At 32.3% G+C, this 13,264-nt stretch overlaps 1 protein-coding gene across 1 annotated transcript in view; it reads left to right on the top strand.

Annotated features, from left to right (window-relative positions):
* LOC107457133 (tetraspanin-1) overlaps positions 1–9,235 on the top strand; it is a 30,380-nt gene extending 21,145 nt beyond the window's left edge. The window contains exons 5-7 of the mRNA XM_016075209.4: positions 642–752; positions 2,922–3,005; positions 9,015–9,235. Coding sequence (XP_015930695.1) covers positions 642–752; positions 2,922–3,005; positions 9,015–9,062 — 243 coding nt within the window. The 3' untranslated portion in view covers positions 9,063–9,235. The remainder of the gene's footprint in view (positions 1–641; positions 753–2,921; positions 3,006–9,014) is intronic.
* Positions 9,236–13,264: the final 4,029 nt, after the last annotated feature.

Genomic DNA, 13,264 nt, shown 5'->3' on the forward strand with positions numbered 1-13,264 from the left:
AGAGAGGGGGATTAAAAAAGTATGTTATATTTTGGAAGAGGAGAGAGCTTTTCACAAAGTTTTACACTTATGAGAAAAGAGGGTATTTTATAGATTTGAAAGGGTATTTTATATATTATATATTTTGTATATTTGAAAAGAAAAAAAAGTAATTTTAATATAGCAATCTTCCATGGCTTTCTGTTTTTTTTTTAAAATGTTTTTTATAAATTATCCAATTAAATTTGATTCTTTTAATATATTGAGTTTCTTAACAGATGTACGAATGTACAATATTCGAAAATAGTTATGTGCTAAACTATTGATTGTAATGTGACACGTCTTTACACACTTCATTAGCAGTTAATTTTATTTGTAATAAGCAGGTAGCACTATTATTTGGTGCTAAAAATCAAAACAAGTCACAGAAAAATCAAATCCATCGAAAATCCGTAACAAATCAAAACAAGTCACAGTGTTCTAAAAGAATACGCACTTATAACTATAAAAAAAAAAGTAAACTTTGTAGCTATTAACTTCATAAACTTCATAACTAAAATAATAATATAATGTATATAATGTATTTTTTTTTTTGAAAGTTTTCTATTGATGAATTCTTTTAGAAGAGAGTTAAAAATTGTTTATTTGTTGTGTAATTGTAGCTCCATTGCTGTGGTATAGAGGGACCAAATGATTATACTGTTGATCCAGAACACACTATATCAGTGCCGGATTCATGTACAGACGAGAAAACAGGAGGATATTATCAACAGGTAGGCTCTCAACAGCACGTTTTAACAAAAATTATTTCTTAGTTCAACATTAACTCTACAGGGGTGATTGTGAGCCCGACTCAAAAATCCTGAAAATTTTTTGAATAAAGTCATTATGACCCATTTCAAAAAATTAATGACTACAGTAACTAATGTCTAAAAACTAATGTCTACATAATGTTAAATCATTGATATTTTCAAAATTCTAAATAAATTATATGCAGCATGATTTTATTTTTTATATTTTTTAAATTTTATATTCGTCGTTGTACAGCTGACTCAATTTTGGGTTTACGACTACTATTGTTCAACTTCGTAGCCTTGTCATTTTGAACACAATCCAGAAGACAAGGGAACTCCTGGATCGAGTATTGAGGGAAATTTGCCTTCGTGGAGGACTTTCTGATGGAACTAACCCACATTTGCGTTATATGGAGAGGAAGACCACGAGAACCACCCACGGTTTGTTATGGGAAAATGGAGCACTTTGCAACTCGATAGATTTAACGTGCATCAGTCACCATTTACTACGGCGGGGATCGAACCATGCAGGATAATTCATATGAATAATTATGTATAAGTTTACTTTTATCAGTAATCACATTTATTATTCTATCAGAAAATATATTTACAAATGAAAGAGACGCCTAGTATAAATTCTAATTCTAATATTCTTAAATAAAATAGACAAGAATTTTTAGAAATAAAAATCTTGAACTTTCTGGACCTTGGATTTCCAGAAACTTCCGGATTGCGGTAAGAGAAAAATCCGGAAATTTACGGAACACAATCATTTCTGTTACTATAAACTTTTTTTTTTTATATAAATAAATAATCTCCCCCCTTTTCTTATAAATAAATAATTTCATTCATTTTTAAATTTGGATTCCCCACTTCTAAATTTGTGCTGCCATCTGTTGATAACTTTAGACAGAAGGGTTTTGTTTGTATGAATGTAGTGAACTGTTTTCGTTTTGTCCCTTAACACTGGGGAGCAATTTCACGCTTTGATCCTTTCTCATAAAGTAATTACTTAACACAGAAATTATGAATTCGGTTATTTATATGCACACTGGGTCATTTCTTTACAGTGGATGAACTTTTTTATTTTAAAAAAAAAAGGATCTAATAGTGTCGGGTGAAAATCGGCAATATCGCTGTTAAGCTACATTTTGAACAAAAAGTTGATTTATTATTATGATGCTATTTTTTTTAACAACGGCTAGGAAATTCTAACCCATGATCCGTCTACCACTGAGGTCGACGAGTGCCGGGAACAAATTCGCATTTACCAGACACCGCTTGGACACGAACCTGGGTCACCTCATTGAGAAGACAGCGATTTATCCATCGCGTACTTCAAGAATTTTGGATTTACCACACTTGATCTACAATTTTTCAAAAATCTTGTCAAATATTATTTTATTTTATAACCGTCGTTGAACAGCCGACCCATTTTTTTTTAGTTTACGACTACTAATGTTCAACTCCATACCCTTGTCATTTTGAACCCGATCTAGAAGACAAGGGAAGTCCTGGATCAAGCATTGGGAGAAATTTGACTTTTAGATGGAACCAACCCGCATTTGCGTTTCATGTGGAGGAAAACCAGGAAACCTCCCATTGTTAGCCTGACGGCAAAGGGACTCTAACCCATGATCCGTCTACCACTGAGGATACTTTACATCAGCACTGTGGTTGGTCCGAGCCGGGTGCGTAATTCGTATCGACCAGCTGTTGCTGGGATTCGAACCCGTTTCACCTCATTGAAAAGTGAACACTCTATCTCCTGAGTCACCAAGGCTGTCAAATATTACGTAAAAAAAACACACTTATTACAAAGTGACTATTTGAAACTATTAACGACGCTATCGAACTTGTTTCGATGTTTTCCATTTCGCCTTTTTCCCTAGTGATTCGACAGATTAAGTTAGCGTTTTTGTTCCTTATAATTAAATATTAATGAGCTATTATATTCATGAAAAACTATTATATTAATAAAATGTTAAATTTTATAATTTAAATATTAATTTGCGACTAGTAATGCTCGATTTTTTTTGAAAATTATTTCAAAATTATGTATTGAATGCTGTCTGTACGGAACAACCTGATCTTTATTTGAAATATCATACTAAAAATCATAATATTTTACCTGAAATCTTATTCTAGGGTTGTTATACGGTTATTATTGATTACCTGAAAGGAAAAGCAGCTGCAGTTGGAGGTGTGGCCGTAGCTGTCTTAATTCTTCAAGTAAGAAATTATTTGCCTTTTAAGCATTGCATAGATTAGCATCAATTTGTTTATTTGTTCTGCATTTTTGTTGTGAAACAACAACAAGCGTTATATATATATATACAGTGGTGGCCAAAAGTGTGGACACTTTTTGAAAGTTCCATGTTTTTCAACTTTGTATGCTTGTAGAATATATTAATTTTCACTTAAATACAAACGTTTATATATCAAATTGAAGGTAATTTAATGTAGAATTTAATAATAAATACAGTATTACAATATCTGTATTACAAAAAGAGTTACGCAACTAATAGTAAGATCTATGTTAGATTTGCATTTTTTGAAAGTGATACTTACACAATCAATACTTAGGAGGGTAACCCTTATTTTTTAAGACAGCTTTCACAGCGTCTTTTCATTGAGTGAACGAGTGTTTGGAGTTCATCTTTCGCAATCACATGGTACCAAGAATCAATTATAGCTTCACTTAGTTGTCGTTTATTGGACGGACGTTTTTTTCGTACAAGAATTTTCAAACGTCGCCACAAATTTTCAATTGCATTGAGATCAGGGCTGTTTCCGGGCCATGGTAATATATCTATGCCTTTATTTTGAAACCATGCTTTGCATACTTTTGCTGTGTCGCATGGAGCTGAATCCTGTTGAAAAGTAAATGGTGCATTGTTGGGGAAGAGGTCGCTGATGGAAGGTATCAATTTTGGTTTCAGGGCAGTTTCGATGTATTTTTTGGCATTCAGGATGCCATCAATCACTTGAATTCGGCCCACACCATCTGCAGAAATACATGCCCAAATCATGACATTTGTTGGATTTTTTGTAGTTGCTTTATATGCAATCAGGATGAAGTGCTTCACCTACTCTACGTCTCATGTATTTTCTACCATCACTACCAAAGAGCGATATTTTACTCTCATCACTCCAGATTACTTGCTTCCATTGATTTTCTGACCATTTAATGTGTTCTTTTGCCCACCTAACTCGTTTTTTGCGTTGCTTTTGATTTAAATATGGTTTTTTCCTTGGAATTGTAGCTTGTAGTTCTAATCCTGACAACCTTCATCTTTTTGTTCTTGAACTTACTGTAATATCCGCTGCATTCATTTCACATCTAATGGCATCTGATGAAATTTTTCTATCTTGAAGGCATAGCCGTTTAATTTTTCTATCGGTAGTAGCACTTGTGCACTTTTTTCGGCCTGATTTGGCATCCTGAATGCCAAAAATACAACGAAACTGTCCAGAAACCAAAATTGATACCTTCCATCAGGGATCTCTTCCCCAACAACGCACCATTTATTTTTCAACAGGATTCAGCTCCATGCCACACAGCGAAGTATGCAAAGCATGGTTTAAAAATAAAGGCATAGATATATTACCATGGCCAGGAAACAGCCCTGATCTCAATCCAATTGAAAATTTGTAGCGACGTTTGAAAATTCTTGTACGAAAAAAACGTCCATCCAATAAACGACAACTAAGTGAAGCTATAATTGATTCTTGGTACCATGTGATTGCGAAAGATGAACTCCAAACACTCGTTCACTCAATGAAAAGACGCTGTGAAGCTGTCTTAAAAAATAAGGGTTACCCTCCTAAGTATTGATTGTGTAAGTATCACTTTCAAAAAATGCAAATCTAACATAGATCTTACTATTAGTTGCATAACTTTTTTCGTAATACAGATATTGTAATACTGTATTTATTATTAAATTCTACATTAAATTACCTTCAATTTGATATATAAACGTTTGTATTTAAGTGAAAATTAATATATTCTACAAGTACACAAAGTTGAAAAACATGAAACTTTCAAAAAGTGTCCACACTTTTGGCAACCACTGTATATATATTCATATTCAGTTTTTGGAATTTATTTCATCCTATCATCTATAAAAGTCATATCTTTGATTGAGTAAAAAAAAAAAAACTATTTTTCTTTAAAGAATGTCATTGAAATAGAATCACTAGAATTTGGTGATTCAAATTCCTTTAATTTCAATTTCGCTATTTTTGAGACTTGTTATTTTTAACCTTTTCAAGTAAATTATTCATTCCTTATAATTATGCTTTTTCCTGTTCCTTGATGTCTTCAATAGAACAGAAAAATGAGAACAGACAGAAATAAGTTTAAGGAATTACTGTCAACGATGTTTTGATCCATTCTATTTGAACATAAGTTGTTAAAAAGGATACAGTTTTGGATAACATAAAAAAAGTTATACCCATTGAATCCGGGAAAACAGTTTCTCTGTCCCTTCATGTTTTTCAAATTTTTTCTTGTGGTTTATGCGGTTTGTCATTGTTTTTACAGTGCATTTAATTCGTGTAAATCTTTTTTCGCATTTATTTTGAGCTTTTAAGCCCATTAAGTTTTGTGTTATAAATAAAAATTGTTTTCTGATCATAATACTCATTAGTATTCAAAACATGTATTTAAAAAGAAAGCCTCTCTGATTTTATTTCTTATTAAATGTTCCTGATATGAAAACAATTTCTCACACAAAAATATCCAACATTGCCACCACTCTTTACTCTCACAAGAAATTTCGCAATATCATTTATCAATTATATAAATATTATACTACGCTAAAGCTGATTTTTTTTTCAAATTAAAAATTTAACTCACACAGAGTTTCAATTAGCTTTATACTATCAAATAGCCTCCCATGTTGGCCACTTGCTTTGATGGACGCTCATCCCTGCTGCCTCTCTGAACAATTTAAGGGGATTTAATCTTAGACTATGTCAACCTTCATTTATCAAAAGGGAATCTAGTTATCATGTCTTATATACCAGTGAATTGGCATTCAATATTTATGGTGGTAGTTACGCCACAAATTAACGTGTTCTTCTGTTGACTGAGCATGTTTTTTTTTCTACATGCAATGAAAGCAACTTTTTAAAACTGTTCGTGAACACGTTTTTTTGGTGAAAAGCGCCATCATTTTTTTCATGTGAGCCATTCGATGTTTCTGCTATAATCTTGTGGAAATTCTGACAACTTGGTAAGTCTCATCTCATTAGAAACAATGTTATGGTGAACATTTTGATGTGAAATACGCCACTTTTGAAAACAGTATGAAAAAGTGTATTATAACTTAGCGCTAACTATTTTCTTATCCTAAAACTGTTTGTAGCTATAAAATAAAAGGAAAGAAATTAAAATTGTAAATTATTCTTTTTGAAAGTTGTTTGAATAATGCTTCCTATTAGATAGAATAGCTTCTAAGTTTAAAAAAAAAGAAAACGTGATCCAGTGTCGAAATGAAAAGTGATTTTATAGAAGAAAAAAAAATTACATTTGAAGAAATTTACATTTGAAACAAAACTATTTTAACCCTTTCGTTATTTTTTTTTGGCATTCAATTATGTCGTGCCTTTCTTATGTATGTTTTTTAAAATCTCGTTCAATGGATTTCTGTCAGAAACTGTTTTCTCTGTCCATACTGTTTTAACAAAATGGATTAACAATCTTACATAAAAAATAACTGACACAAGCGCAAATTATGTAAGTTATAGAGAAATGAAAACAAATGACATATTTTCCTGCGGCATCTAAATTCGGTCAATGAATCTTAAACGTAATACAAAAGGGAATCATTAAAAAAATGTCGATATAACTTTATCCCGAATAGAATTTTTTTTACATGGAATAGAATTTTTTTTTCAATTTGGTTATTGAACCTGCTGCCACATATAGGTCAAAGGTACAATACTATGATTTTATATTTTATAACCGTCGTTGAGCAGCCGACCCAATTTTTGGGTTTATGACTTCTAATGTCCAATTCCGTAGCCTTGTCATTTTGAACCCAATCCAGAAGACAAGGGAACTCTTGGATCAAGTAGTAGGAAAAATTTTGCTATCGTGGAGGAATTTTTTGATGGAACTAGCCCGAATTTGAGTTACATGAAGAGGAAGACCACGAGAACCTCCCACGTTTAGCCTGGTGGCAAAGGGACTCTAACCCATGATCCGTCTGCCACTGAGGATATTTCACGTCAGCACTGTGGTCGGTGTAAGCCGGATGCGGAATTCGTATCGACCAGCCAACGCTGGATTCGAACCGGGTTCACCTCATTGGAAGGCGAACGCTCTGTACCATGAGTCATCGCGGCTCACAATGCTATGATTGGTTCAGTATATGCGAAAAGCATGCACTTTTTTTTAATGCTTTTGTTAGACATAACAAAAATAATTTCTCTCAATCAGCCGCTGCCGACATAACCTCTGTTTTTGATTTAACACTTTACTTTGCATTTTGTTTTGCTGCGCAAAAACTGTAAGACTTAGAAACTTAACATTACGAAGGTATATTAAAAATGTACTGGAATAAAAAAAAATTCAGTAATTAGTTCGTGAACTATTAAAGTTGTAGGTAAAAACACCATGCGGGCTGCTGTTCAAGCTGCGGGAAGGACACCACAGAATTTGGCATGCTGAAAAGGACTTTTTCAATTATAAACAATTCAATTTCAATTCATTTTCAAACAATTCATTTTCAATTCATTCAAATTGAAATTATTTTCATCAAAGTTTTAATTCGTTCGAAAGTTATAGCAAAAACTCTCTCTAGGTCATCCTTTTATTATTTCGACTTCATGTCAAAAGTAACGAAAACCGAAACATAAAATCAAAGAAATAAGAGAAAGCGATCAGATGTAAGTCATAACCATTTAAAAAAAAATTTTCAAATCTATAAATGTTTCAAAGAGAGAAGTTTTAATTTTAAACTGTCATTCAACATAAGGTTATCGTTATAGATTGTTAACGAGTAAAATGACTTCAAATTTATGACTTCTTGTATTTTATATTTCTAAGTTAAGATGTTTAAGAAAAAAGAAGAGAAAAAAATGCACCTCTCTAAATAACTTTTGATCTCATGGTCGGATTACCATGAACTGAAATTTTATTTTAAATATGCTAATGAAATGAAACGGACCATGTTTTAAGTTATAAAATCAGACACAAAAACGTATTTTCTCTGAAAACATACCCTTTTCCCCGACGAATTTGAATTTCTTACTCCCAACAGTGGGGGCAGTCGCCATCTGAGAAATATGGTCACAGAAGGTAGATATTGAATCCCTTTGTGTTAAGTTTACTTTTTACGTATTTCGTCTTTTTTTCGAAAACGAAAGCGAATCGAACACTTTTTGCTCACAATTATGAAAATCGTTCCTCTAAAGATTGTTCTGCGCAAAAAACAATTAATTTTATATGTATATATATATATATATATATATATATATATATATATATATATATATATATATATATATATATATATATATATTTACTATTTAATTTAATAATGAAAAAAATTGAATTTTAACATATACAAATGTTTTCCTCATTTTAAAGGAAAGAATTTAAATTTCTGAATTCAAAATTTAAAGGAAATCAGTCGAATAGTTTCTGAGTTATCAAATTTTTTTAAAAAAAAATTGTATACTTACGTTTCTTCCCCCCCACATTTTGGAGGTGACAAATACAAATTTGCTGAAATTTTTTTTAATGTTAATCCAGACGTTTTTGTGTCTGATTTCGTAACTTTAAATATTATCTCTCTCTCTTTCGCATGCCCGTTAAGGCAGAGGGGGTGCGATTGTTCTTGTTTTACAGTGGCGCCATTTATGCCCAAGAATTCGACTTCCGCCTCACCCATACGTCACACCCGTTTATAGGGCGAACCCATTCATTCATCCACAGATCGTAATTTTGACCTGAATCAGAGAACGATCCATCTCCAATTCAGTACCCCCAGAAGTATTAATTTGTTATGGGAACATGGAGGACTTTGTGACTCGACAGATTTAACGTGCATCAGTCACCATTTACATTAAATATCATCTGTGCTAATTAAACAGCATAGTAGTTATTTCAAACCTTTCAGATTGAGTACGTGATAATTCAATCAAAAGTTATTCCAAGGTACAAAACTCTATTTCTTATAGAAGCTAATACAGGATATAGAACATAAATATTTGTTCTTTCAAATACAGGTTGCAGCTGTAGGATTAACGATATGTATGATATGCAGCCTGTGGTAAGAAGATGCGTTGTCTGCTAGCCAAAGTTTTTACCCCTGTGTGTGGAATCCTTTTAGAATTTGATCAAATAATATTTTGATAATTTTGTACAAATAATATTTTACGAACGTTGTATGCAATATTTTTTATGTATATTTGTGTTATTTAGATAATAAACATTTTTATAATACACATTTTTATGACTCATTATAATACACATAATAAACATTTATATATATATACATAAGTATTTCTTTTCAAGCTTGATTTTACTAGAGCTTGAACATTTGTGTGGTATTTAGACAACATATATATTTATTTTTTCAATGGTTTAAAATGATATCACTACCCAGTTCTCCGAACGACCCTGGATAAAAATAGGGTGAAATTATAACGATGGTAAAAGACACACGAAAAATCCATATTTTGTGTCGAAGATTTGATTTTTGCATTCATTGGTATAAATGCCCTTGCTTAGCCTCAATTGATTTTAATTTTATATCTGGTCATAAATTCAAGAGCTATTTGCAGTTTACGACTATCACTATTCAACATTTGATTTCGAACCAAACACAGAAGAGAAGGAACCTCTTGGATCAAACAATGAGACAAGCAAATCATCGTCTAAAGGAGCTGCATTACATGGTTGGGTTAGCTAGACGGCAAGGGATTCTAACCCATGATTGGTCTACTAGTAAGGATTATTTCTTGATGATACTATGAGGATTTAAAAGTGGTCGGTACAAGTCATCCTGAGGATTCGAACGTGTGTCAACTCATTGGGAGAATCCCCTGGTAACCACTGTGGCTCCCTAATTGATTTAATCTTTTTAACACGTTGTATGCCATGGGGGTCACCGGTCACCGGGGAAGCCAAGATTATTAGAAACATATAATTCGAGTAAATTTTTAATGGTTTTAATTTTTGTATATTATTATTGATTATTGTTGCTAAAATAGTTTCCTGAAATTAATGCAATGTAGAACACACAAAAATCATTTTGGCCAGACGCGCAAGCCATGTAAAATTAGCGTGGTAAAATTAGCTTGATCTAAAACAACGTGTTAAGTAACTATTGATTATAGGCGCTGCTTTTATTTAAGTTGGTGATATTTTTCTCAATTTTCTTAGGATGCCTTAAATTTTATAGAAGAATTATATCAGGCGCTATTTTATTTTCATCAGTTCATTCTGGAAATCTGAGGGTAATTAACTTTCGTCAGATTTATTCCTCTTGAACACCGGCTATGATATACAATTTCTGTTTGATCTAAAACACTTCAATAAATTCGAGAACTGTTTTTAATAATTTTATTTTTAACCGCTTCTCTTACCAATTTTTTTTAAGCAAATGCAAAAAATCACCCTATTTTTTTTTATTTCATTTCATTAATCAATACAAGGAACTAAAACAAAACATAATACACAAGTTCTAAGTTGACATTTGAATTTTTTTTATGTGTATAAAATATTTAATTTACTATTAATTTACTATCCCGAGTTACACTGGGGCAAATGAAAAAAGTTAAATATTAGTCTTTGTATCATAGTTTTTGAAACAGGGGACAACACAAAATGATACAGTTAAGGAATACGATGAAAGGAGAATCGCGTCTGCGTGATCAAGGGATTAATGCCAGATACATAACTTTATCAACTTAAAGATTATTATTTTTTAGTTTTTAATCATACTTTATATACATTAGATACAATTATTGATGGAGGTCATTATTTGCAATTATCTATTTAGGTATCGTCAAAATCAACCAGCAACAAAGCATGGTATGATTAAAAACTTTAAACAGTGCCGTGGTACGAGGGTTGCTATTTATATTTCTGGCCTAATATTAAAAAAAACAAATATGTAGGATCGAAATTGGTTTTATTGTTTTTCAAAATATTCTCCATGATGATCAATACACTTTTACATGCGTTTGAACCAATTTTCAAAGCACTTTTTCCAGTCCGATTGAGGTAACTCCAAAACATGCGTTTTGAATGCATCAACCGCTTCTTCGGGGGTCGAAAATCGTTGTCCACGTAATCTATTTTTGATGTGTGGGAATAAGAAGAAGTCATTGGGTGCCAAATCAGGGCTGTACGGCGGATGACCCATCAGTTCGATCTTTCGCTCCGTCAGAAATGCCTTTGTTTGAGTCGATGTGTGAGAGCTGGCATTGTCATGATGAAGAATGATTCGCCTGTTCTTCTGCTTTTTTCGAATTTCTCCGATGACTTCTGGCAAACAAATGGTCGTGTACCATTCAGAATTGACCGTCCTGCGTTGCTCTAACGCCACTGTTACCACATGACCGTTAATGCCGAAGAAACAGGCAATCATTTGTTTCGATGTGCTTCTTCCTCGAACAACTTTTGTTGGTTTTGCCTCGTCTTGGAAGACCCATACAGTTGATTGCTGTTTTGTTTCCGGCTCATATGCATAGATCCATGATTCGTCACCTGTGTAGATGTTATACACAGCCTTTGATGTACCTTGAACGTATTTTTTCAACATTTCCTTACACCAATCGACACGAGCCTTTTTTTGATCGTTTGTCAGATTATGCGGGATCCAACGCAAACAAATTTTTTTTTACGCTCAAATGTTCATGCAATATTTTATTGATGCTAGTCATACTAATGTCCAAAGACGCCCCTATCTCACGGTATGTCACATGACGATCTTGCTTTATCAGTTCACGCACAGCATCGATCTTTTCTGGCACAACAACGGATTTTGGACAATCTGTACGGGATTTGTCCTGGATCGAACATCGACCATGATTAAATTCGTTATACCAATTTTTTACAGTGCTGTAGGATGGCGCTTTATCGCTGAATGAAGAATTAAGTTCATCGAAGCACTCTTGTCTTGACAATCCACGTCGAAAGTTATGAAAAATAATGGCACGAAAATGTTCACGATTCAATTCCATTTTTTGAAAGAGAAGAACTTTTCAATTTACAGTCAACAACACAAATGAAGCTATAATGGTAAATCGTCTGCTGAATTTATGTTTAAAAATATCATACTTTCGATTAAAATCGTCTGCGGTCGCCTAGCAACACTTAATGTTGCCAAGGCCAGAAATATAAATAGCAACCCTCGTATTGTATATTAGTTTCAAATGACAATATGGCCAAGTATGAATTATGTTTATTTCATACTTTTAATGAATACGATTATGATGGATTAGTATTCATTAAAAGTATACTCTCGTAGCAACAGGTTCACATTTTATTTATTTATTTCCATAAGAAAGGCGCACTTTTTTTAATAATTGTAAGACACACTTTTTTAATAATTAGTAATAAAACTTGGCGAATATGTGGAATACGCGGAATATGTGTAATGGCGAATATTGGAATACAGGATAAGTGTGTATTCTATAAACTGATGTTCTTATTATATAAAAGATTATTGTCCGGTATTCCTTACACTCATGATTATTTTTTTGGAAGTTTAAGGACCGTTTCCCAGCATGCAATATCATTGCTAATAAACAGATAAGCCGGTTAAATTAAAACTTGTGATTCAAAAAAAAAATTTGATTTATCGAATAAAGAAAATGTTATTTTTTTTATGATCGTCAACTCAGATATATTTAATTTTATACAATGTCTTTGTCGAGTATATAATGTCTCTATACACTATCTGACCAACTTATGAGATGCACATAAAGATTCTATGTAAAATATCAATTATCAGGTGATGCTATACAGCTTTATTCTTTTTACGCAAATGAAACCAGTTTGCACTTGTTTACGTTAGGGACTCAATGGGTTAAATGAAACGATATATAATATAAATTTAACGATTAGATAAATTAGACGATGTATTATATAACTATAGAATATTTGTTATATCAGGTGTTATATTAGGGGAGAGTGGGGTCAATTGTAACAGGGTACGATTGTAACAAAGCAAACATTTCGAGTGTCGGGTTCTAGATTTGGTTCCTAGGTGGCGCACAAGGTGTATTTAATAAATCTACATGTACATCCCTGCTGGCAACCATTTTTATGTACTTTTGAAAGAGTTACATCACAAAAAATATTTTCACGCTACGCAAGTACTTTTTTTGGCATTAGAATATTATATTGAAACAAAGTAATTTTGTTTAAACAAATAAAAATTATTAACCGAATATGTAAGTGGACACCTTAATTAACATTTCAATTTAAAAAAAAATTACTTTTGTTAATTAACTAGCATTGTTTT

Source organism: Parasteatoda tepidariorum, chromosome 4 (genome assembly GCF_982258835.1).
Source record: "Parasteatoda tepidariorum strain Cologne lab strain chromosome 4, Ptep-v5.0, whole genome shotgun sequence".
Lineage (NCBI taxonomy): Eukaryota > Metazoa > Arthropoda > Arachnida > Araneae > Theridiidae > Parasteatoda > Parasteatoda tepidariorum.